Source organism: Poromitra crassiceps (genome assembly GCF_964638095.1).
Source record: "Poromitra crassiceps genome assembly, chromosome: 8".
Lineage (NCBI taxonomy): Eukaryota > Metazoa > Chordata > Actinopteri > Beryciformes > Melamphaidae > Poromitra > Poromitra crassiceps.
The window spans coordinates 26,615,271-26,642,625 of NC_139629.1; the positions used below are offsets into that span (position 1 = coordinate 26,615,271).

Genomic DNA, 27,355 nt, shown 5'->3' on the forward strand with positions numbered 1-27,355 from the left:
GATTTTGTTAACTTGTTAAACAAGCCTGAGAATACTCCAAATTGATTTGGAGTCTCCAGCTGTGTCTGAGCAGTCTGACTATTTGGTGGTTTGATCTGTTGTTGTCTACCTTGGATCATTTCTGGCTGCTGCTGTTGGGGCATATTCTCAGAGGAAGATTTAAATAGTCCAGAAAGGAGACCACTTGGTTGAGTTATGTTTTGTGATGGACTAGTTTGTGGTTGATTTCGGCTTGGAATTGGGATATTTCTTGCCCTTGGTTGCTCCTGGCTGGATCTACTTGGGGTAATGCCATGTTGCTGTGCTGATGGGTACTGATTGGTGTTTACATTGTCTGTCGATGCAAACTTAAAGAGTCCAGATAGGAAACCACCTTTCTGAGATGGTGTTTGATGGAGTGGAAATGATTGTTGTCGAGTAAAGCTTGGTTTACTAGTCTGTTGCTGGTCAGCATGTTCACTTGGTGATCCGGTCCTGAAATAGGGCCCTCGGTTTAGACCTTGTAGCTGACCTGGGTCATTGCTAAGGGGGTTCCTCTGCAGTTGAGCTTGTGGAGGCTGTACATTTGCTGGTATATTTTCTGCGGATGAAAATCTCAATAGCCCTGAGAGAATGCCCCCTGTCGGAGGGGCTGGAGCATTTTGTTGTGGGGGAGGATGATGGGGGAAAGGTTGGGGATTACTGCCCCTGGGTGGTTGATTGCTAAGAGGAGCCTGCTGTGGCACATTGCCAGATAGGTCACTCGCAGAGCCAAATTTGAGAAGCCCAGATAGTAGCCCTCCTTGCTGTGTCTGCTTCGAGCCTGTGCGTGACATGTCCTCAGATGAGCTCCCTTTCAAAAGACCTGTCAAAAAACTCTGTGATTCAGGATGATGAGGTGCCTGCTGCTGTATCCCAGAAGGTGATGCTGCAGTCGTCTGATGTGACGTATGCGCTGGATGTGAGCTAGATGGCACTTGACCCCTCTGACTTTGCTGTTGAATGCTGACAAGATTCTGGTTTGAACCAGAGGGAGCTGTCGTAGGAGTAAATATGCTGGAGAACCACCCTGTCTCTGTGTTTCCATGGGGCGGTGTTGAAGGGACAGCACCAGGATTCTGTGGCAGGGCGGTGGACATGCCTGTTGTTGAGGTTGCAGCTTGACATGATTGCCCAGAGTTCTGTGTGTTTCTGGAAGCACTAACATCTTCACTGGATGCCAACTTGAAGAAGCTAGAAAGCATTCCTCCCTCTGCTTTGAGTGGCTGCTGATTAGAGACATTTTCAGACATGAAAGGTGGTTTGAGCTTATTACTCGACGATGGCTCCTCCACTGGTTTCTCTTGTTGTAAGTCTTCTGCAGACCTAAACACAGGATAAACTGCAACAGGTGGAGGTCCCTGAGGTGGAACAGGGGAAAAGGGTGTTATCAGTGAGCTTAATGACTTCTTAAAAGGGCTGAAGAAGCCTGTTTGGCCAGTGGGCCTCCCTGGACCCGGTGCAGGCACATTTCCTTGTGTGCAAGTCACAGGATTCGCTTTCCCATATCCATTTTTTTCTTCACTTTGTCCAAAATGTTTCCCTTGTGATGAACTTCTTGCTTTTTCTGATGTTCTACCTTCTCCAGCTGCCACTGGCTGTTCCTCTTGATGGACATATTTGTCATCCCTATGTGCATGATCTTGTGAGTAAGTTGTCACTGGGGGCTGTTTGCCTTCAGCCGAGTCCTTCTCTCCTCTGCCTTCTCCTGAAAAAAGCTTTAAAGGATTTAATTTCCCCAAAACCGAGTTTACTGTAGCAGTTTGAGGTTTGGTTGCAAATTCGGATACTTTTTCACTAGCACCTGTTTGAGTCTGTGTTCTTATGGGAGTTTTAGCTTCTCGAATATGACCTTGTGTCTTGGCATCAAATTGTGGTTGAGAACACATAGGACTGAAAGATGTTTCTGGTGAAATTGCTACTGGAGATACCACAGCAACAGGAGCTGAACTAGTTGATTTTGGAATAAAGGAGAATAGTTTTGATATTTTAGTTTGGGAGGGTTGTGCAGATGGTGCTGGTGCTGGCGCAGAGCAGCCAGGCTGTTTGGGACCTGCACCAACTCTGTCAGTGAAGGAACTAAATAAAGAGCTCACAGCATTTTTCACCCCTGATATACCCTGGTCAGAAGATATACCTGATATACGCTGGTCAGAAGGAGCCTGTGATTGGGTTTCTACTCTGGTATCCTTTGATGAACTGTTTTGGTCCTCTCCCAAAGAATCTGTCCTGTTGCTACCCAGAGATGATAGTCTGGATTTACTTGATTTAGGAAGAGAACCATACTTGCTTATTTCCTCCTCTTTTTCAGCAAGGTATTCAGAAACCGTTTCAACCAGACTATGGAGCTCATCCATAGGGTCTACATATTCATCATTTGGCTCCTCCACAGGAGAAAGCATTGCCTCCGGAGCCCATCCTCCCATTTGACCTTTTCCACACTTCTTGTCCCGAAAACCTTGAGGATCTTCCATGTGACGCCCATACGACAAAGCATACCTGTCTTTGCCATGAGCTCTCACATTGTCTGAGTGAATGTCTTCTGCTAGAAAGGCAATGTCGTCCTCTGCTCCTATCGGGTAGTGTAGTTCCTCCGAGCCATCTAAATCAAAATCAAACCTTGCCCTCAGTCGAGCAGCTTCCTGTTCTTTGTACGCTACATAATGTTCCAGTGTGTTCTCCAGCTCATTTTGAGCCCACATCCTCGTCTTGTAGAGGAGGCCATCCTTGTACGGCCTGAGGCACGGTGTCATATGCACCTCCTCTTTCTGAAGCTCTGCTACCTGCCGCATCACCAGCTCGCCTCTCTTCTGGCGGAGGACTGCAAGGTCAGGGGGGGAAGCCTGGCCTCGGATTTTGTCTGGTGCCGTACTGACCAACCCTCCTGGATCCCGTATCTTTTTCTTCCGCCGCGGATCGATAGTGTCATAGCCCTCGGGGTAGGTGGCCGGCAGGATGTCGCTACGTCGACTGTTTTGACTGAGAGAGCTGCGTGTGTGCTCGGGGCAGGTTCGCCCCATTCGAAGGAGAATGCTGTCTTCCTCGTCGTCTAAGAAGTCACTCAGCTGAGGCTGCTTGCCCTGCACTTTGTATCTGTTGTTCTCCCAGTCCTCTACCCCCATGCCAGAATCTACAGGGATGATTCTGACCCGGCCTTTCTGCTTCATGGATCTAAGTCAGGTGAAGGAAGAGGTTTAACGAGGTGATGGGACAGGACGGGACGGGACGGGACAGGACAGGACGGGACGGGACGGGACGGGACGGGACGGGACGGGACGGGACGGGACGGGACGGGACGGGACGGGACGGGACGGGAGAGGAGACACAGACAGAAAAGAAGAAAGAAGCAAACAAATAAGAAGCCCAAAAAGACTTTAGCAGGACAGTCAACACAGAGCCATTATGACGAAGACAGTTTCATGTAAATGTGAAAATGTAATATTGTACTTTAGCTTGTAATAGCTTAATAATAAAACAACTTAAAAGGTGACTAAATCTGTGTTGCTATGCAACTATGAAGTCATTTTCAATGGTCTTGATGAGAACTGAAGACAATATCATTGTGTTGCAATTACAGCTTCATGACATTCAATATTAATAATAATAATAATATAATTAATAATCGACTGAGAAAAACATTATTTTTACAGTTCAGTATCCGTATGCAATATAAGACTGTGTGTGTGTGTGTGTGTGTGTGTGTGTGTGTGTGTGTGTGTGTGCGCGCGCGCGCGCGTGCGTGCGTGTGTGTGTGTGTGTGTGTGTGTGTGTGTGCGCGTGCGTGCGTGTGTGTGCATGTTCTTAGATCCTTTCCAATCCCTACAGCCATAGTCCTGCTTATCAGTATTTCTGCACTCGCCTGACAACAATATGAGCAACATGAGGCCTATATCCATCTATCCCAGTCACCATGCTTTATGCCCCTCACTGACCCAGTTCATCCAGTCTGTGTGGCAGAGGGGATTTTGTGGCTAAACCAAGTTCAGTCATTCAAAGCAGCAGAGACGTTTCACAAACACAACAGGCCCTCAAGACACCAAGAGAAGAAGAACCATCAGCTTTGCCTGGCTGTACTCCCATTTCTCTTTTGTCATGTTCCAGAATGCTCTCCGGATCAACGGCCTATCACTCCACACAGTCTATCACTCCACACAGCCTCTCACTCCACACAGTCTATCACTCCACACAGCCTCTCACTCCACACAGCCTCTCACTCCACACAGTCTATCACTCCACACAGTCTATCACTCCACACAGTCTATCACTCCACACAGCCTCTCACTCCACACAGTCTATCACTCCACACAGACTATCACTCCACACAGTCTATCACTCCACACAGTCTATCACTCCACACAGCCTCTCACTCCACACAGTCTATCACTCCACACAGTCTATCACTCCACACAGTCTATCACTCCATACAGACTATCACTCCATACAGTCTATCACTCCACACAGACTATCACTCCACACAGCCTATCACTCCACACAGACTATCACTCCACACAGTCTATCACTCCACACAGTCTATCACTCCATACAGACTATCACTCCATACAGTCTATCACTCCACACAGACTATCACTCCACACAGCCTATCACTCCACACAGTCTATCACTCCACACAGACTATCACTCCACACAGACTATCACTCCATACAGACTATCACTCCATACAGTCTATCACTCCATACAGACTATCACTCCATACAGTCTATCACTCCACACAGTCTATCACTCCACACAGACTATCACTCCACACAGTCTATCACTCCACACAGACTATCACTCCACAAAGTCTATCACTCCATACAGACTATCACTCCATACAGTCTATCACTCCACACAGACTATCACTCCACACAGCCTATCACTCCACACAGTCTATCACTCCACACAGACTATCACTCCACACAGACTATCACTCCATACAGTCTATCACTCCATACAGACTATCACTCCATACAGTCTATCACTCCACACAGACTATCACTCCACACAGCCTATCACTCCACACAGTCTATCACTCCACACAGACTATCACTCCACACAGTCTATCACTCCATACAGACTATCACTCCACACAGACTATCACTCCACACAGTCTATCACTCCACACAGACTATCACTCCACACAGACTATCACTCCATACAGACTATCACTCCACACAGACTATCACTCCACACAGACTATCACTCCACACAGCCTATCACTCCACACAGACTATCACTCCATACAGTCTATCACTCCATACAGACTATCACTCCATACAGTCTATCACTCCATACAGACTATCACTCCATACAGTCTATCACTCCACACAGTCTATCACTCCACACAGACTATCACTCCACACAGTCTATCACTCCACACAGACTATCACTCCACAAAGTCTATCACTCCATACAGACTATCACTCCATACAGTCTATCACTCCACACAGTCTATCACTCCACACAGACTATCACTCCACACAGTCTATCACTCCACACAGACTATCACTCCACAAAGTCTATCACTCCATACAGACTATCACTCCATACAGTCTATCACTCCACACAGACTATCACTCCACACAGCCTATCACTCCACACAGACTATCACTCCACACAGTCTATCACTCCACACAGTCTATCACTCCATACAGACTATCACTCCATACAGTCTATCACTCCACACAGACTATCACTCCACACAGCCTATCACTCCACACAGTCTATCACTCCACACAGACTATCACTCCACACAGACTATCACTCCATACAGACTATCACTCCATACAGTCTATCACTCCATACAGACTATCACTCCATACAGTCTATCACTCCACACAGTCTATCACTCCACACAGACTATCACTCCACACAGTCTATCACTCCACACAGACTATCACTCCACAAAGTCTATCACTCCATACAGACTATCACTCCATACAGTCTATCACTCCACACAGACTATCACTCCACACAGCCTATCACTCCACACAGTCTATCACTCCACACAGACTATCACTCCACACAGTCTATCACTCCATACAGACTATCACTCCACACAGACTATCACTCCACACAGTCTATCACTCCACACAGACTATCACTCCACACAGACTATCACTCCATACAGACTATCACTCCACACAGACTATCACTCCACACAGACTATCACTCCACACAGCCTATCACTCCACACAGACTATCACTCCATACAGTCTATCACTCCATACAGACTATCACTCCATACAGTCTATCACTCCACACAGACTATCACTCCACACAGCCTATCACTCCACACAGTCTATCACTCCACACAGACTATCACTCCACACAGTCTATCACTCCATACAGACTATCACTCCACACAGACTATCACTCCACACAGTCTATCACTCCACACAGACTATCACTCCACACAGACTATCACTCCATACAGACTATCACTCCACACAGACTATCACTCCACACAGACTATCACTCCACACAGCCTATCACTCCACACAGACTATCACTCCACACACACACACACACACACACACACACACACACACACACACACACACACACACACACACGTGGAATCTCACGTTTGGCCAGTAAAACTAAAACCAGCATCATCTCAGTGACATTGAAAGTTTAACGATCTGAAACAAACATAAGATACTGTATCGCTCGCCTCATGTCTAAGTCAGCGCACAATGAAAAGACTATGAATGTCACAGCAAGGAAGGGGAACTCATAGCTGCCTGCACTGAACCATTTAGCTGGTGGATAGAGGGGGTGTGACAAAACTAATTCTGCCCCTTTACCACAGGAGAGCAGATCCCTCCTAGTCTGCTGAGGCAGCTGGATGAACCATCGACTAGTCTGCAACACAAAGCAAACGCCGTCTCGCAAACAAGAGAGCAAAGCGTTGTCCATGTTGGATTGTTGACCATCAGGAGAAAAAGAAAACACGCGCGCACGCACACAAACACACGACTGATTGAAACGATTGAAACGATTTATTTCAAACAGTTAAAACAATACATAAAGTGAAAAAAAACGTAAAAAAAATACATAAAGTGAAAAAAAACGACGATTACGATGTCGCCCCACCAACTATTTATATCGTAGAAACTGGAAACCATCTTGAAAAAGTGTCTGTCTGCTACATACTGGAGTGTTGTGTGTGTGTGTGTGTGTGTGTGTGTGTGTGTGTGTGTGTGTGTGTGTGTGTGTGTGTGTGTGTGTGTGTGTGTGTGTGCGTGTGCGTGTACCTGCTTCCTCTCTGGTCCCTGTAATCCATGTCAAAGCTGTGCACGGAGTCTGTGCAGGAGTCCACTAGGGGGCGCTGCAGCCGGGGGCCCATAGGGTACTGGTGCACGGAGGAGTTGGGCTGGGCTGTGGTGTGGTAGCGTGGCGGCAGACTGTTGCTGGTCTCGCTGCGGTAGTCACTGTCCCGGTCGTCCACAGCACTGTCCTGGTCATCCAGAGCTGCAGGAGACAACAGGACAAGCTGAACATCGCAGAATCAAGCTTTTCAAAAATCTCCTTCCTGCACGTACAACTCATTAGACAAAATTCAACCTGATATTGAGGCTATATCTAGTTGGATTCTGCATATTTGGAAGGCATTATTTACAAGTGGGAAATATAAACAGACTGGGGTCAGGGATCAGGGATCAGGGGCAGCCAGGTAAGAGGGGAGGTAAGAAGGGCAAAGTACATGCAGTATTGAATGTCTATAAATACATGCAAGCTCACTTGCCGAAAGAGGAGACATTTAGCTGCTCTTACTTTGTGTAATATTATATTATACTCTGTTAAGGTCCTTACATATCGGGAGCGTTTTTTTCGTGCGATTAATTCGCACGTCAATAATATTTTCCGAACCTATATCAGTCAATGCAACCGTGCGTACCAACGGCGAAGATTCGCTGAGCGTTATTGCGGCGTTTATTTTTCCGAACCACGGTCGATTTTTCAGAAATTCGCTTCCGACGTGTACACGTCTGTGGCTGTGATTGACAGGTGGGTCAAAACTCGCATCGCAATTTCGTGCCGTATATTCGCATCGCTCTTGAGTAAGGACCTTTACTCTTGTCATCGCGTCATATGAATATGTAATGTAAACGTCATGCCTTGATATAACTGAGGAGTTTCATTTTATTCTACAAGTAAAATGGGGCCAAATATCTTATATACAGTATAGTATATAGTGCATTATATATATATAGTAAATTAAATACAGTTGTTGCTACATTACAGTCTTCTTACACAGACATAAGACCAACCTATAAACTATAAGGCTGCGGCCACACGCGAGGAGATACAGGGTCCCAAAAGCACGCACAAATCGCTTGAGGGACAGTTTCTTCCCGCAGGCCACGAGACTACTTAACATACATAAATAGTGTAGTAGCTGTACTGTACCGTACTGTAGCTGCTACCATTACGTATGTCTAATGTTTAATTGTATGTTTAATTAGGTATATGCTATTTGCACCTGTGCAAACAGAACGTCGACTATGTTTAAGTATGTCTAAAGTATGCACATGCCATGTGCACCTATGTGCAGTGAATATGCCACTGTCTCTGACTTGTCTTATCACTCTACTGCCTTATTGTTTGTTGTGTCTCTTTTCCTGCACTCATATGCCCTGTTATTTTTTGTACTATGTTGTAAACGGAGTCCACAGCACAAGAATTTCACACGTGATACTTGTACCATGGAGTGACAATAAAAATCTTGAATCTTGAATCTTGAACACTGATCCATCAGAAAACAGACAGAATTAATTGACGGATGGATTTCTGTCCATTGGGCTGATTTGGAACATCAATGTTCAACGGTTTAAAAGTAGGAATGTCTCCTATTTGATTTGGAACATCAATGTTCAACGCTTTAAAAGTAGGAATGTCTCCTATTTGATTTGGAACATCAATGTTCAACGCTTTAAAAGTAGGAATGTCTCCTATTTGCTCAACGGGCAGCGACGAATCCGTCCGTCCATTAATAGTTCAACTGGGTTGAACCTTCTGTCCATCAAAGCAGATGGAAATCTGAGGGATAAGGAGGCATCATCAGTGCTGCCCGCCGTGCCCGGACAATGTAATGGACAGCTGTCTTTTGAAAATGGACAGAGAGATGGACAGACACGATGGATGAGTCTGGCCATGGCCTGAATCTGATCTGGCCTGAATCTGATCTGGCAGACAACCAGAAGCACACGCACCAAAACAGCGGTCAGATTACAGATTACTTTTTGAAGAACAAATTGGCAATTACATTATTACATGACTAAGAAGTATGTTTGAAGGCAAAAGTGCCTTTAGATTGTGTGCTTAGGCACAGACATAATTACAACAGGGGTTCCCATCCTTTTTTGGCTTCGACATAGTGTTCATTTTGGCGTCTATTTTTTAAATTTAGTCTTAGTCCCGTGTCAAATGTCCTTGTTAGTTTTGATCATATTTAGTCAACCTCATCCTGTTTTTGTTTAGTCAAGTGTTAGTCGACTAAAAGTTTGAGTATTTTAGTCTCGTCTGAATGCCACCAGGCGAGCACGGGATTTTGGTTAAATTCATGCAGTAAGATCTGTGCTCTGTGGTTAACAAACGTTTATGAAACAGTGAAGTTCGTGTGGAGCAAGATAATCTTAACAAATGAGGAATACGGCCTTTAAACTCACACTCACTGATATTAAAATCAGAAAATCAGATGCTGATAGCATTCTACGATAGCATTCTAACAAACCACATTTTGAGTGTGACCTTCCCAATCCTACCAGTGACCCTGAGAAAACCTCTCAGGGTCGAGCGCTCCAGTGTTTGCTGGAGGGGACAGCTGAGCTGGGGTTTATCTTTTCAAAGCCATAAAGTGAGAGGTCCAAGGACAAACTGATTTTATTGACATGTCGGAGAATAAAATTGGAGGACAATGAACTGTCAAATTGACATTTGAGTACAGTTCAGTGAAGACGGCCACCGATTAGTATAGCAGTCCAGTTGCAATTTACAGCATATCCCTTCTGAAGTGACTGCCTGCAACAAAGATTTAAATAGGGATCCAACTCTCAAGAATATTTTGTTGACTTTACTGATCTTTTTAAATATACATGATCTATTATGTACACAGCAGCGCCATTTTAGAGGAAAACAAATGTATTCTAAGAATATTAACGTGGTGCAGACAGTTATTTAAATTTATTTTATGACCCGACACAAAAGCTAGTTTTCAAATTTTCCAGGTTTCCAAGATGTGTGGAAAAGCGCTGGTGTGGTTATGAAATGCATCGACTATGAAGATCATGTGACATCAGCACAGAGAATGAAAAAAAGGAAAAAAAGCGAGTGCACGGGAAGGAGAAAAACAGACGAGAATAAAATCCATGTAAAATATTTGTTGATTAAATTTCGTTATTTGGAAGCATAGGGCATCAGGACATGCAGAGTACACTGAGGATTGGCCACAGGGAAACTTTGGGAGACCAAACAATGTCATCAAAGTGTGTTCTACATACTCTGTGAGTCCGCCCATCCGAAATAGTTGCCTGGTGAGAGTGTAGATGTTAGAAGTAAGAGGTGCAGTCAGAGGAGGTAGAGAGGGTGAAATAGTTGCCTGGTGAGAGTGTAGATGTTAGAAGTAAGAGGTGCAGTCAGAGGAGGTAGAGAGGGTGAAATAGTTGCCTGGTGAGAGTGTAGATGTTAGAAGTAAGAGGTGCAGTCAGAGGAGGTAGAGAGGGTGAAATAGCTGCCTGGTGAGAGTGTAGATGTTAGAAGTAAGAGGTGCAGTCAGAGGAGGTAAAGAGGGTGAAATAGCTGCCTGGTGAGAGTGTAGATGTTAGAAGTAAGAGGTGCAGTCAGAGGAGGTAGAGAGGGTGAAATAGCTGCCTGGCGAGAGTGTAGATGTTAGAAGTAAGAGGTGCAGTCAGAGGAGGTAGAGAGGGTGAAATAGTTGTGTGGTGAGAGTGTAGATGTTAGAAGTAAGAGGTGCAGTCAGAGGAGGTAGAGAGGGTGAAATAGTTGTGTGGTGAGAGTGTAGATGTTAGAAGAGGTGCAGTCAGAGGAGGTAGAGAGGGTGAAATAGCTGCCTGGTGAGAGTGTAGATGTTAGAAGTAAGAGGTGCAGTCAGAGGAGGTAGAGAGGGTGAAATAGTTGTGTGGTGAGAGTGTAGATGTTAGAAGTAAGAGGTGCAGTCAGAGGAGGTAGAGAGGGTGAAATAGTTGTGTGGTGAGAGTGTAGATGTTAGAAGTAAGAGGTGCAGTCAGAGGAGGTAGAGAGGGTGAAATAGTTGTGTGGTGAGAGTGTAGATGTTAGAAGAGGTGCAGTCAGAGGAGGTAGAGAGGGTGAAATAGCTGCCTGGTGAGAGTGTAGATGTTAGAAGTAAGAGGTGCAGTCAGAGGAGGTAGAGAGGGTGAAATAGCTGCCTGGCGAGAGTGTAGATGTTAGAAGTAAGAGGTGCAGTCAGAGGAGGTAGAGAGGGTGAAATAGTTGCCTGGTGAGAGTGTAGATGTTAGAAGTAAGAGGTGCAGTCAGAGGAGGTAGAGAGGGTGAAATAGCTGCCTGGTGAGAGTGTAGATGTTAGAAGTAAGAGGTGCAGTCAGAGGAGGTAGAGAGGGTGAAATAGTTGCCTGGTGAGAGTGTAGATGTTAGAAGTAAGAGGTGCAGTCAGAGGAGGTAGAGAGGGTGAAATAGTTGCGTGGTGAGAGTGTAGATGTTAGAAGAGGTGCAGTCAGAGGAGGTAGAGAGGGTGAAATAGTTGCCTGGTGAGAGTGTAGATGTTAGAAGAGGTGCAGTCAGAGGAGGTAGAGAGGGTGAAATAGTTGCCTGGTGAGAGTGTAGATGTTAGAAGTAAGAGGTGCAGTCAGAGGAGGTAGAGAGGGTGAAATAGTTGCCTGGTGAGAGTGTAGATGTTAGAAGTAAGAGGTGCAGTCAGAGGAGGTAGAGAGGGTGAAATAGTTGCCTGGTGAGAGTGTAGATGTTAGAAGTAAGAGGTGCAGTCAGAGGAGGTAGAGAGGGTGAAATAGTTGCGTGGTGAGAGTGTAGATGTTAGAAGTAAGAGGTGCAGTCAGAGGAGGTAGAGAGGGTGAAATAGTTGCCTGGTGAGAGTGTAGATGTTAGAAGAGGTGCAGTCAGAGGAGGTAGAGAGGGTGAAATAGTTGCCTGGTGAGAGTGTAGATGTTAGAAGTAAGAGGTGCAGTCAGAGGAGGTAGAGAGGGTGAAATAGTTGCCTGGTGAGAGTGTAGATGTTAGAAGTAAGAGGTGCAGTCAGAGGAGGTAGAGAGGGTGAAATAGTTGCCTGGTGAGAGTGTAGATGTTAGAAGTAAGAGGTGCAGTCAGAGGAGGTAGAGAGGGTGAAATAGTTGCCTGGTGAGAGTGTAGATGTTAGAAGTAAGAGGTGCAGTCAGAGGAGGTAGAGAGGGTGAAATAGCTGCCTGGCGAGAGTGTAGATGTTAGAAGTAAGAGGTGCAGTCAGAGGAGGTAGAGAGGGTGAAATAGCTGCCTGGCGAGAGTGTAGATGTTAGAAGTAAGAGGTGCAGTCAGAGGAGGTAGAGAGGGTGAAATAGTTGCCTGGTGAGAGTGTAGATGTTAGAAGTAAGAGGTGCAGTCAGAGGAGGTAGAGAGGGTGAAATAGCTGCCTGGTGAGAGTGTAGATGTTAGAAGTAAGAGGTGCAGTCAGAGGAGGTAGAGAGGGTGAAATAGCTGCCTGGTGAGGGCGTAGATGTTAGAAGTAAGAGGTGCAGTCAGAGGAGGTAGAGAGGGTGAAATAGTTGCCTGGTGAGAGTGTAGATGTTAGAAGTAAGAGGTGCAGTCAGAGGAGGTAGAGAGGGTGAAATAGTTGCCTGGTGAGAGTGTAGATGTTAGAAGTAAGAGGTGCAGTCAGAGGAGGTAGAGAGGGTGAAATAGTTGCCTGGTGAGAGTGTAGATGTTAGAAGTAAGAGGTGCAGTCAGATGAGGTAGAGAGGGTGAAATAGTTGCCTGGTGAGAGTGTAGATGTTAGAAGTAAGAGGTGCAGTCAGAGGAGGTAGAGAGGGTGAAATAGTTGCCTGGTGAGAGTGTAGATGTTAGAAGTAAGAGGTGCAGTCAGAGGAGGTAGAGAGGGTGAAATAGCTGCCTGGTGAGAGTGTAGATGTTAGAAGAGGTGCAGTCAGAGGAGGTAGAGAGGGTGAAATAGTTGCCTGGTGAGAGTGTAGATGTTAGAAGTAAGAGGTGCAGTCAGAGGAGGTAGAGAGGGTGAAATAGTTGCCTGGTGAGAGTGTAGATGTTAGAAGAGGTGCAGTCAGAGGAGGTAGAGAGGGTGAAATAGTTGCCTGGTGAGAGTGTAGATGTTAGAAGTAAGAGGTGCAGTCAGAGGAGGTAGAGAGGGTGAAATAGTTGCCTGGTGAGAGTGTAGATGTTAGAAGTAAGATGTGCAGTCAGAGGAGGTAGAGAGGGTGAAATAGTTGCCTGGTGAGAGTGTAGATGTTAGAAGTAAGAGGTGCAGTCAGAGGAGGTAGAGAGGGTGAAATAGCTGCCTGGTGAGAGTGTAGATGTTAGAAGTAAGAGGTGCAGTCAGAGGAGGTAGAGAGGGTGAAATAGTTGCCTGGTGAGAGTGTAGATGTTAGAAGTAAGAGGTGCAGTCAGAGGAGGTAGAGAGGGTGAAATAGTTGCCTGGTGAGAGTGTAGATGTTAGAAGTAAGAGGTGCAGTCAGAGGAGGTAGAGAGGGTGAAATAGCTGCCTGGTGAGAGTGTAGATGAGGGAAGCTCCATCAACAATTCTCAGAGTGGACAACAAACTGACACATTCTAACAACAGTGAGGAAAGATTTAAACATGCCGATAACCTCTCTGTGTGTACTCGAAAGATGTGTACAATTTACAGGCTTCATTGTCAACTCTGACAAAGGAAATTCAGCCATTACCAAGTTAGGAACTACAATAGGGTCAAGGAAGTAAGAGACAATTTTGTCAAGGCCTGAGAGTTAGAGGGGTGGAGAAATGGCTCCCTCTAGAGGCTGATAGCGGTATGAAAGGCCCACTCACAGCACTGGGAGGCAGCACACGGCAGTGGGCGGATCTGCAGCTCATCCTGGAGAGGGTACTAGAGAGGAGAGACAGGGATCAAACACAACAGGAAGCACCAAGTATGATTTTCTTCTTCTTATGATTCTCATCAGAATGACTTGGCGTCATGGTCACAGTTAGCCTACCTCATCAGGCTCATCATGGATCCTCATGGTATTGATGCGCTCCAGCTTGCCTGTCCAATACTGCGCCTCATCATCTGGGATGTCTGGGAGCAAAAGATACATTCCCACACACACACACACACACACACACACACACACACACACACACACACACACACACACACACACACACACACACACACACACACACACACACACACACACACACACACACACACACACACACGATGCCATCACAACACATTTATGCCTGTTTTAATTTATCATGAATCTTGGAGGAACGGCATATTAACAATAGTTAGCTTTGCCCACAAACTCTTAAGGGACATGGACCAGAAATGCCAGAGCTTGATTTTTTAAATTAAACTAGAAATATTGCGTGCTCCTTTCTAGTGTGTCTCGCTCGCCTGCTCAGCTGGCAGTGTTTATTTCGACCTGCGGTGCCTCACTGGTTTACCCTCGAGGTCGCAGACAGCTTTAGTGAATGGGACAGGTGGCTCAAAGAGTCTATGGACACAGCCTCCTGCTAGCTTGAAAGGCCTGCTCTCTCTCTCGCCCACGCACACCGCTTTACCTTTGATGCTTCGGATCACAGGGGGTGTGGCCTCTGCAGCATTGGCAGTGTGGAGGTGCAGGACACCAGGGGGCGACACAGGGGACATTTGACCTCAAATATTATAGAGCATTAACCCATTGATACCTGATGCAGCATTTGCGTGTATATCCCTCATTTGTGTGCGTATCCCTTTAAGACCGCGAACCGCACACACAAATGCTGCATCAGGTATCAATGGGTTAAATGGTCAACTGTGGGCTCTGTGTAACCTGCTACAGTTCATGTATACAGACAGTGTACCGAGAGGTGCTTTGGATCAATGCCACCAGATGGCTTCAATGCATAGCAGAGAGTTCCTCAAATGCAGGTTATTCATTGGAAATAGCGGATATTGTAAATCAGAAAAGCTAATAATGCAGCGCAGGTGATGTCCTGGGACTGAGGCACTGGCGGGCAGCCTGCTGCCGTGCACCGGTGGCCCGATGGCTTCTGAACGCCAAGCGGAACCCAGCCCAGAGGAACCCAGCCCAGAACCCAGCCCAGAACCCAGCCCAGCAGAACCCAGCGCTGGAAAGGCCGGGGGGAAGGGATAACGGGCGGCTCTGCTTTCTTCCTCCGGAGGGAGAAGGAATATGCTGCCCTGCAGGGCATGGAGCTTCCATCCCTCCCTAATCTTTTTTTTTTTTTTTTCCCCAGATTTTCTATCCCATTTTTATCCCCCATTAGTGCTAGTTTAATTTATTTATCCTGGTTGCTACTCCACCCTCTGCCGATCTGGGGAGAGCCGAAACTGGCTCCATGCTTCCTCCGAGACATGGGCAGTTAGCCAGCCGCTTCTTTTCACCTGACAGAGGAAGCTTCACCGGTAGGACATAGCACGTGGGAGGATCACGCTATTCCAACCAGTTCCCCTCCCTCCGAACAGGCGCCCTTAACGACCAGAGGAGGAACCACATTAGCAACCAGGATATTGCATGTTTTAGTGAAGGGGGTTCCTATATGACGGAAACCCCCGGGAGGCACGGGGAGAACATGCAGAAAGGCCACACAGAAAGGCCCTTTTGACGACCCCACCCGGGCACCGGTGGGCACTCGAGGACATGCGGACGGGCATGCACTCCTTCAGCGCTCACAGCGTCCCAGGTGAGAATCGAACCCAGGACCTTCGAGCTGTGAGGCGACAGCGCTTACCACTGCACCACCGTACCCCCCTGCCCTCCCTAATCTTGACCCATATCCAAACCCCAACCCCAACCCCAGTGACCTCTGCCTCACCCCAACCCCAGTGCGCACAGGGAGCCTCACCCCAACCGTGTGCGTCCGTGTGCATCCAAACATGAGGCACACGGGGAACCATGCGTGTCAACATCCGTTCCCAAAGGTACGGGACAAAGCAGCGGAAATCGACGCAGTGAGAGTGAGAACGTGTTGGATCAGTGAGAGTGAGAACGTGTTGGATCAGTGAGAGTGAGAACGTGTTGGATCAGTGAGAGTGAGAACGTGTTGGATCAGGAATACTAAGGCAAAAGAAGCCGGGGGAAAAAAGCCCTAATCCCCAATCAGAAATGATCAGGAGTTGCACATCCAAAACAACAACAACAAGAACAAACAAACAAAAAGGGAGGGGGGGGGGAGGCTGAAAACCCCATCCTTACAAGCAAACATTCTCAGTGCTTATGAAAGAAGGGCTTGTCAGAAATGACATCTCACCAAACGGCAGCTCGAAGCGAGTGTCCAGCAGGACGCGGTGAGGCGTGGGGGTCTTGGTGCCGTAGATCTCATCTGCCTTCATCAGGACCTCCCCGTCCAGGTAGCTCCACTCACCTGAGCCCTCCTGCAAGTACACAGCGTCAGCGCTCAGTGCTATTGCACCTGGGCAAACAATGTCACTTTTTCAGTGTGTATACCTGTAATGTAATGTAATGTATAGCTCTATAGTAGTAGTATCTGAACAGGTTTGTTGGCAAGACCTATAGTTAACATCATTACAGTTTGAAAACATAGCAAAAATTACTCTTCGGGCTCATGCAACCAATTAAAAGTACTGCCAGGTAACTTGTTCCTCTAATACACTAAGTAATAAAGAAATCGGGGGGGGGGGGGGGGGGTCTGGAAGCTAGGGATGAAAACAAACCTCCAAAGTAACTAATACTGGACCTTCATAACATAATTGTTTTAATGAGATAGTTTATCTCAGAAGGGAAATTGTCAAGCTGGTTGGGATTGAACATCTGACCAAGCCGGAGGTACTGCTGCCGGGAACTGAACCCGGGTCTCCATGCTGGTTGTTGAGTGCTTTTACCTCTACACTACCCAGAGTCCCCAGATGCTCGATTTGATTTTATAGATATGTTGCAGGGACCCCAGGAAAAATAGTCTGAATGATCAGACTAATGGGGGTCCATAATAAACAAACAATAATAAACAACAAAAGATTCAACTTTTGTGTTTATTACTTTTAGGAGATTAGTTTAGTCTAGTTTATTTATTTAGCACATAGTGAAATCAAGAACAAAACGAAAGGATGAAAAGACTTAGTTTTAGCAGATGTGTATGTATATTTGAGTATTCTCTGTCTCTCTAACCTCCTCTGACTGTCGGATACTCTTGAGGGGGATCCAGGCTGTCCCGACCAGCGTGTCCCAGATCAGGCCTTTGTTCCACACCTCCACGATGAGCCCAAGGTCCAGCCGGTTGATCTCACTGTGAAGAGTCAAACAAAATACTCACACCACAAGCAACACAACCCTAACCCTTCACAACCCTAACCACAAGCAATGTCACCCTTCACAACCCTAACCCTAACCCTAACCCTTCACAACCCTAACCCTAAAGGTCCTTACACACCGAGCACGTTTTTTTCGTGCGATTAATTCGCACCTCAATAATATTTTCCGAACCTATATCAGTCAATGCAACCGTGCATACCAACGGCGAAGTTTCGCCCAGCGTTATTGCGGTGTTTATTTTTTCGAACCACGGTCGATTTTTCAGAAATTCGCTTCCGACGTGTACACATCTGTGGCTGTGATTGACAGGTGGGTCAAAACTTGCATCGCAATTTCGTGCCGTATATTCGCATCGCTCTTGATGTGTAAGGACCTTAACCCTAACCCTTCACAACCCTAACCCTAACCCCTAACTAGAGGTCGACCGATTAATTGGGGCCGATTATTGGCATTTTTAATTAATCGGCATCGGCCTGCAAAAAAAAAAAAAAAAAAATTGGCAGGCCAGGCCAGGCCAGGCCACCGGGCATTTGCCCGACGTGCCCGATTATGCAGTCCGCCACTGAATGTGAGTCTTCTCATGCACCCATGAGCCTACTGTAACGTTACGTTTCCTCAGTCACCACCATCTTCTGCAAACACACTTCTCCCATCAAATGACAGCAAATCTAAACAGTTACATTATTATTATTATTATTATTATTGTTAATGTATAAAACAGTGCATGAATGAGTTCTCTGACATACTGCTCTCTCGCTATAGCCTACCAGTCACTACTGAAATCTATACCGCATAACCCAATGTATTTTTCTATTTAATAAAAAGAATAATCAAAAACATGTTACTGTACTGGCTAAGATAACATCTTATATTAGATGTAGGTAGAGCTGTCGAAAATAATCGATTCAGAGATGCATCGCGATGCTTAATAGGACGATTCTGAATCGATTAACAAATATCAAAAATCGATTATTAAAAAAAAAAAAAAAAAAAAAAAAAAAAAAAAAATTTAATAATCAAATAAAATAGAATGTAAGTACATGCAGTTGTTTATTTTAATTATGGATCATAATACAATGCAATTCCAAATGCACTTTTATTTTAAAAGTAGCCACACAGTGAGAAAAAAGAAAGTGAGAAAAAATAAATCATGTATTGCGGAAAAAGTGATGCCTCGATTTAAGATGCATCGTATAATCGAATCGAATCGAATCGTTGACTTGTATAATCGAATCGTATCGAATCGTGAGATCAGTGAAGATGCACAGCTCTAGATGTAGGCCTACAGTATAATGTTATATTCGATTTTCAATGTGCATGAATGGATAATGGAAATCTAGGCTACTAGATTTCTTTAAAAAAAAATACCAACAGAAGAATATTGCACATTTTTTGGGGGCGCTACCCACACGTTTAGCTGTGTGTTTCTCATTCCATGAATGCACAATCCTTACAAGTTGTACCCCGTTGTAAAGGTGACTAATCAGGCTTTCCAACTATATAAAATACAATACCAATTGGTATTATTAAAGGGGAGAAATAATTGAGCAAAATAACGTTTCCAAACTTTTTTTGAGGAGTTTATTTTAATCGTATTTTATCGAATGAAAAAAATAATAATAATCGGCATTATATATCGGCCATCGGCCGCCCTGCTCTCTAAAGATCGGCATCGGCATCGGCCATTGAAAAAGCAATATCGGTCGACCTCTACCCCTAACCCTAACCCTTCACAACCCTAACCCTAAGTCATTCTTTCTGATAAACCATGTCAGTGAAACAAGGAGAGAAAGCAACAGTTATGAAACAGTTTGGCTGTGTGCTTTCAGAACAAAAAGAGAAAGTTATTCTGCAGCGTGATTGTAGAAAGTATGTTTCAAATGTGTCGTTTAATTCACACGAATCGAACCAGAAACTCCAACATCATTCATGTCCGGCCCTGCTAGCAAAGCTGTCATCCTCATTCCAGCCTGCTTTGACCATTTCACATTCTATTCAAAAGGCTCCAAACAGCTTGATGGCAGCAATAACACGGCATATCCAGCTTGAAAGGGTCCGCATGACAAGAACATTTGCATAATAATCATCTGTGTCAGTTTACAACAAGAGACAAGCAAGATGAGAGAAAAGATCATCAAAGAGAGCAGCTAATTGAGAGCAGTGCAGGGTGCTGAGTATCCATGGTGTCAGTGCAGGGTGCTGAGTATCCATGGTGTCAGTGCAGGGTGCTGAGTATCCATGGTGTCAGTGCAGGGTGCTGAGTATCCATGGTGTCAGTGCAGGGTGCTGAGTATCCATGGTGTCAGTCCAGGGTGCTGAGTATCCATGGTGTCAGAGAGTCCAGGGTGCTGAGTATCCATGGTGTCAGTGCAGAGTGCTGAGTATCCATGGTGTCAGATAGTCCAGGGTGCTGAGTATCCATGGTGTCAGTCCAGGGTGCTGAGTATCCATGGTGTCAGTGCAGAGTGCTGAGTATCCATGGTGTCAGTCCAGGGTGCTGAGTATCCATGGTGTCAGTGCAGGGTGCTGAGTATCCATGGTGTCAGTCCAGGGTGCTGAGTATCCATGGTGTCAGTCCAGTGTGCTGAGTATCCATGGTGTCAGTGCAGAGTGCTGAGTATCCATGGTGTCAGTCCAGGGTGCTGAGTATCCATGGTGTCAGTGCAGAGTGCTGAGTATCCATGGTGTCAGTGCAGGGTGCTGACTGAGTATCCATGGTGTCAGTCCAGGGTGCTGAGTATCCATGGTGTCAGTCCAGGGTGCTGAGTATCCATGGTGTCAGTCCAGGGTGCTGAGTATCCATGGTGTCAGTGCAGAGTGCTGAGTATCCATGGTGTCAGTGCAGAGTGCTGAGTATCCATGGTGTCAGTCCAGGGTGCTGAGTATCCATGGTGTCAGTGCAGGGTGCTGAGTATCCATGGTGTCAGTCCAGGGTGCTGAGTATCCATGGTGTCAGTCCAGGGTGCTGAGTATCCATGGTGTCAGTGCAGAGTGCTGAGTATCCATGGTGTCAGTCCAGGGTGCTGAGTAATGTATCCATGGTGTCAGTGCAGAGTGCTGAGTATCCATGGTGTCAGTGCAGGGTGCTGACTGAGTATCCATGGTGTCAGTCCAGGGGGCTGAGTATCCATGGTCGTAGGGGAAACACTGGAAGTAATCACTTGTAAAAAGGTGTTTTTGTGATCATAATTGCTGTAGAAAACTCTGACAGCCAAAGCATCAACATCATGCTAAACAACAATGCTAATGAGTGACTCCTAACAGCTATTGAACAGGTGATGTGTGCAGGTACAGCTTCTAGATTGTATCCATGTAGATAACATCCACAGACAAAACAACATACAGTATGTTGTTCAAGCATGGAGACAGTCCGCATGTCTGGGAACGCCCACAAAATGTGGCAAAAACGGCTGGCGCGCGAGTGGGGTAAAACCGCCCATATATCTCATGGGCTGATGACTCACCAAAAGACGGTGTTGCGGCTCTAAACTACAGGTTTGGGGGTTCTACAGCAGAACACAAGACGTCTGCTCAGATGTGCGTTTACTGCGGTGGTTAAATCCCCGATCGTGTCTGCCTGGGCTGGGCTATCAGCTAAATTCTAACTTTGCCGAATGGATAGAACGGGGGAATTTACCCCACCCTGACCCCGCCCCCAGGCTAAGCCAGCGTCTATTGTGGGCGTTCCTAGAGCCTGTATGGGCGTTCCCAGACATGCGGACTGTCTCTATAGAGAGAAACCCCCGTACAGGCCGCTTCCGGGCACAAGCAGGTTTCAGCTGTCTTTCTGACAAGCACATAGCGGGGACATTTAGAATTCCACATGAGTGATTCTAACTCCAGATTTCACGCCAACTTACTGAATGGTGGCCACCTAGTGTTTGATTCAAAATTAAAATTAAAATTAAAAATAAATAAGTTGTAGCAGGTGGTGCTGAATGAATGGAGTGTAATGCTGACTGACATAGGAGAGTCCTCCTTAACGGACAGCAGGAGGAGGAAGGCCTGGAAAAACAAACATCATCACAAAGAGGGAGTTCACAAAAGCATACAACAAGGTATTGACTGAGTCTCGTCACCATAGATACCTTTCACTGCAAAGGAAGATGAGGAAATTAAAGTAATTAATTGCAACGAGGAAGGAGGAAATGGACAGCTGTGTGACGAGTGTCTTTCCTAGAAAGAGTTATGTCCTCAGCTAGGAAACAAGATCTATTTTACTGGCATAGGCGGGTACTGAGGGGTGGATCCTTATGTATTTTAAGACAGGTATTGTCTGGGCTATTATCAGGGCCTGTGAAGGGCACTAGGGACTAGGGCTGAACAATACTGAAAAATCGTGTGTGTGTGTGTGTGTGTGTGTGTGTGTGTGCGTGTGTGCGTGCGTGCGTGCGTGTGTGTGTGTGTGTGTGTGTGTGTGCGTGTGTGTGTGTGTGTGTGTGTGTGTGTGTGTGCGTGCGTGCGTGCGTGCGTGCGTGCGTGTGAGCTCCTTGCTGCACCCGGAGCGTGAGGCGTCCGTGTGCGATGACTTACAACATGAAGTCCTGCTCCCAACATGGCTGATCCCCCCGCACAGTGATCGTTGTGCTCTTGACATTCTGAACCTTCAGCGTCACGTAGGTGTTGAACTTGTCTGAAACAGAAGAAGAGGCAGATCATGCTGTAAAACGTATATATATGTATATACTCACAGTGAGGTGTTTGAAATGCACTGACGGAACACTCACCGACTGTATTTGAGATCGTATTGAGCATGACAATTGCAACGAAAACAATGAGAAAATTGAGAAGTAGAAAATAAACTGATATTATTAGTTATACTGAATAATATAAAGTGAAATATTAGTTATACCATACAAGTTGACAGTAGAGGCACACACACAATTATTATATTAAATATTATATAATAATATTATATTAATATTAATTAATTGCTTAATTGCTTTGGCAATATTGTTTGTAAACTGTCATGCCAATAAAGCACATTGAATTTAATTTAAATTATTAGTACATTGTTTATGTATACTAGTATTTCTAAGCAAAACGTTGTAGTCGAGTAAAGGGGGTCGGTTGATTCAGAAATCAGGGAAAGAGGGTACCGAAGCCAAATAAGTTTGAGACGCACTGTGACACCAAGGCTCATAAAACAGGTGGGAGATCAGACGTTAGCCTACGACTGATCATGCTAACTAGGCCAGTTGGGCTGTGGCTGGCTTTGTGTTGGGGGTAATGACATCAGGAGGTTGGGCTGTGGCTGGCTTTGTGTTGGGGGTAATGACATCAGGAGCTGTGGTGAGAGTGAAAGCAGATAAGTCTGCCGTGTCAGGTCAGGCCAGAGAAGTGACCCTGTTAATCTCTGATGAGAGCCAAGCCTGCACGTGCACATGCCTGATCCGCCCCAGCTAGCTGCAGTCTCTCCGTAAGCTGGGGATCGAACCGCTAACCTCCGGGCATGGGAGGAGGCGGACGATCTAGCAAGGAGGTTTAAAATCATCCATGGTCTCTAGCATCTGTCGGCGCTAGAGCGTCTCTTGAGGTCTCAGGAGTGAGGTTTACTCACTGCACAGCGCTACCCACTGGCTAGAGGTGGGTATCGCTTCGGATTTCTCCGATATCGGTGATATAATTTGACTTTTAAAAACAGTACCAGTGCCTAAATGGTGCCTGAACCGATACTTTTTTTTTTTTTTTTTTAAGGATATAAGTGGATTTTTAATTAAATTCTGCATGCAATTCAGTACTGGTAGGGTTAGGGTTGTTGCCTCTATGCAACAGAGTGCGCGTGTCAACTGATGATATATGGAGATTAGGGGTGTCAAAAATAATCGATTATAAGATGCATCGCGATGCGGACCTGCACGATTCTGCATCGATTCACAAATGTCAAAAAACGATTATTAAAAAAAAATATATATATATATATATATATATATATATATATATATATATATATATATATATATATATATATATAATCAAATAAAATATAATGGAAGTACATGCAGTTGTTTATTTTAATTATGGATCATAATACAATGCAATTCTAAATGCACTTTTATTTTAAAAGTAGCCACACAGTGAGAAAAAAGAAAAAAAATCATGTATTCGGGAAAAAAAGTGATGCATCGATTTGAGATGCATCGCGATGCATCGCGATGCATCGATAATCGTTATCGAATCGAATCGTAGCCCTCTGAATCGTAATCGGATCGAATCGTGAGGCCAGTGAAGATTCACAGCCCTAATGGAGATGCAGGATGCTCCTGAGCTGCTCCTTCTTTTGGTGGGCATTTGGGTCATGTTTATGGTAGTCTCGCTGGCCAGCCTCCTCTCCCTTCCGTCCGAGGAGTCTGGCGTCACGGAAACAGGCAACAGGGATAAACCCTCCCCTGCTCTACAGCTGCTCCCCCATTGGAGCGACTGGTTCGGTGGCAGCCGGGTGTCTGCTCCCCGGCTTATTACAAGCTGTCATTGGCTCCGACCATGTCAATCAATCAGAGCGGCTTCCGCTCCCTCCTCCCTGTGTGTCGCTGTAAACAATGCCCTGCCGCCTCAGTGAAAACAACAACGCTAACTAGCTAGCAAGCTAACGGCAGAAACCTACACGCTAGCTCGTTGCTACACGCTGAAAACGGCAAGTTGGATTGTTGAAAACTATTTTCCAAGAGCACTGCCGCTAAGCGCCGCCCATCGCAATCCCACTATGGAGACCTGCGGCGCCAGACTCCTCGGACGGAAGGGAGAGGAGGCTGGCCAGCGAGACTACATTGTAGTCACAGTGTAATCGGCAGAAGTAGCCAAAACGTGACAGGTCAGGTTTTACATCAACATATTTTGGCAATATGACTTCTTCAGGGTGTCATGATACAAACATTTTGTATAAAGAAAAGACGTGTGCAACCGTCATAATATATTTATTTATTCTGACTCTGGACCGATGGTTTGCACTTTTGTATGGGTGTGTGCTGCTCTACTACTGAATTTATAGGTCACCATTTTTGCCATAAGAGAACTGTGCTCTACATCAGTGACAGTGAGTCTCGAGTCACCACTGTTTGAGTCAGAGACGAGTCTCGAGTCACCACTGTTTGAGTCAGAGACGAGTCACCACTGTTTGAGTCAGAGACGAGTCTCGAGTCACCACTGTTTGAGTCAGAGACGGTGTCACCACTGTTTGAGTCAGAGACGAGTCTCGAGTCACCACTGTTTGAGTCAGAGACGAGTCTCGAGTCACCACTGTTTGAGTCAGAGACGGTGTCACCACTGTTTGAGTCAGAGACGAGTCTCGAGTCACCACTGTTTGAGTCAGAGATGAGTCACCACTGTTTGAGTCAGAGACGAGTCTCGAGTCACCACTGTTTGAGTCAGAGACGAGTCACCACTGTTTGAGTCAGAGACGAGTCTCGAGTTACCACTGTTTGAGTCAGAGACGAGTCACCACTGTTTGAGTCAGAGACGAGTCTCGAGTCACCACTGTTTGAGTCAGAGACGGTGTCACCACTGTTTGAGTCAGAGACGAGTCTCGAGTCACCACTGTTTGAGTCAGAGACGAGTCTCGAGTCACCACTGTTTGAGTCAGAGACGGTGTCACCACTGTTTGAATCAGAGACGAGTCTCGAGTCACCACTGTTTGAGTCAGAGACGAGTCACCACTGTTTGAGTCAGAGACGAGTCTCGAGTCACCACTGTTTGAGTCAGAGACGGAGTCACCACTGTTTGAGTCAGAGACGAGTCTCGAGTCACCACTGTTTGAGTCAGAGACGAGTCACCACTGTTTGAGTCAGAGACGAGTCTGGAGTCACCACTGTTTGAGTCAGAGACGAGTCACCACTGTTTGAGTCAGAGACGAGTCTCGAGTCACCACTGTTTGAGTCAGAGACGAGTCACCACTGTTTGAGTCAGAGACGAGTCACCACTGTTTGAGTCAGAGACGAGTCTGGAGTCACCACTGTTTGAGTCAGAGACGGAGTCACCACTGTTTGAGTCAGAGACGAGTCTGGAGTCACCACTGTTTGAGTCAGAGACGGAGTCACCACTGTTTGAGTCAGAGACGAGTCTCGAGTCACCACTGTTTGAGTCAGAGACGAGTCACCACTGTTTGAGTCAGAGACGAGTCACCACTGTTTGAGTCAGAGACGGAGTCACCACTGTTTGAGTCAGAGACGAGTCACCACTGTTTGATTCAGAGACGAGTCTCGAGTCACCACTGTTTGAGTCAGAGACGAGTCTCGAGTCACCACTGTTTGAGTCAGAGACGAGTCTCGAGTCACCACTGTTTGAGTCAGAGACGAGTCTCGAGTCACCACTGTTTGAGTCAGAGACGGTGTCACCACTGTTTGAGTCAGAGACGAGTCTCGAGTCACCACTGTTTGAGTCAGAGACGGAGTCACCACTGTTTGAGTCAGAGACGGTGTCACCAAAGAAGAGTTCGAGTCCAGTCCCCATCACCCGAGTCCGAGGCCGGAGTTACTGAACATGGCGTGAATCCACATGTAGGTGGGACACACACACACACACACACACGTGCCTGCACTTGGACGAAATTTAATAATGTCACGGTATTAATATCTTATTATGGGAAATGATCATGGCCTATTACAAAAAACTAACAAAACAGTTTTTTATCGATTAACAAGTCCGAGTCAGAGTCCTCATCTCCAACTTCCAAGTCTGAAGGCATGAATGAGTCCAAGTCAAGTCTGACAGTTGCCAGTGCTGAAATCCAAGTCGAGTCACAAGTCCTGAAAATGAGTACAGGACTACAACACTGCGTAGCGGCACTGGAAGTCTGGAACTAGTGGCTGCACGGCTCTGCAGTCTGTATAGACAGCTTTCATCAGCCTGGTCTCATAGTGCAGCGCAGCAGCACCACCACAACAAGCCTCCACACCAGCTGCCGGCCTTGGGTTGGAGGGGGAGGATTATAAGCAGATAAGCAGCACTTTTCATTTCCTGCAGCGGGGCGAGGGTGTGTCTACACGTGCGTGACGCGCTCAGTTCTGCAGCGGGGCGAGGGTGCGTCTACACGTGCGTGACGCGCTCAGTTCTGCAGCGGGGCGAGGGTGCGTCTACACGTGCGTGACGCACTCAGTCCTGCAGCGGGGCGAGGGTGCGTCTACACGTGCGTGACGCACTCAGTCCTGCAGCGGGGCGAGGGTGCGTCTACACGTGCGTGACGCGCTCAGTTCTGCAGCGGGGCGAGGGTGCATCTACACGTGCGTGACGCACTCAGTCCTGCAGCGGGGCGAGGGTGCGTCTACACGTGCGTGACGCGCTCAGTTCTGCAGCGGGGCGAGGGTGCGTCTACACGTGCGTGACGCACTCAGTCCTGCAGCGGGGCGAGGGTGCGTCTACACGTGCGTGACGCACTCAGTCCTGCAGCGGGGCGAGGGTGCGTCTACACGTGCGTGACGCGCTCAGTTCTGCAGCGGGGCGAGGGTGCATCTACACGTGCGTGACGCACTCAGTCCTGCAGCGGGGCGAGGGTGCGTCTACACGTGCGTGACGCGCTCAGTTCTGCAGCGGGGCGAGGGTGCATCTACACGTGCGTGACGCGCTCAGTTCTGCAGCGGGGCGAGGGTGCGTCTACACGTGCGTGACGCGCTCAGTTCTGCAGCGGGGCGAGGGTGCATCTACACGTGCGTGACGCGCTCAGTTCTGCAGCGGGGCGAGGGTGTGTCTACACGTGCGTGACGCGCTCAGTCCTGCAGCGGGGCGAGGGTGCGTCTACACGTGCGTGACGCACTCAGTTCTGCAGCGGGGCGAGGGTGCGTCTACACGTGCGTGACGCGCTCAGTTCTGCAGCGGGGCGAGGGTGTGTCTACACGTGCGTGACGCGCTCAGTTCTGCAGCGGGGCGAGGGTGCGTCTACACGTGCGTGA

The 27,355-nt window shown here is 46.8% G+C and overlaps 1 protein-coding gene across 1 annotated transcript in view; it reads right to left on the minus strand.

Annotated features, from left to right (window-relative positions):
- The window catches only part of unc13bb (unc-13 homolog Bb (C. elegans)), a gene marked incomplete at both ends in the record, with an annotated part of 123,575 nt that overhangs the window by 67,677 nt on the left and 28,543 nt on the right, over positions 1–27,355 (minus strand). The window contains 6 exons of the mRNA XM_083641141.1: positions 7,275–7,491; positions 14,023–14,080; positions 14,190–14,272; positions 16,456–16,579; positions 17,331–17,448; positions 22,008–22,107. Of these exons, the coding sequence (XP_083497267.1) occupies positions 7,275–7,491; positions 14,023–14,080; positions 14,190–14,272; positions 16,456–16,579; positions 17,331–17,448; positions 22,008–22,107 (700 nt within the window). The remainder of the gene's footprint in view (positions 1–7,274; positions 7,492–14,022; positions 14,081–14,189; positions 14,273–16,455; positions 16,580–17,330; positions 17,449–22,007; positions 22,108–27,355) is intronic.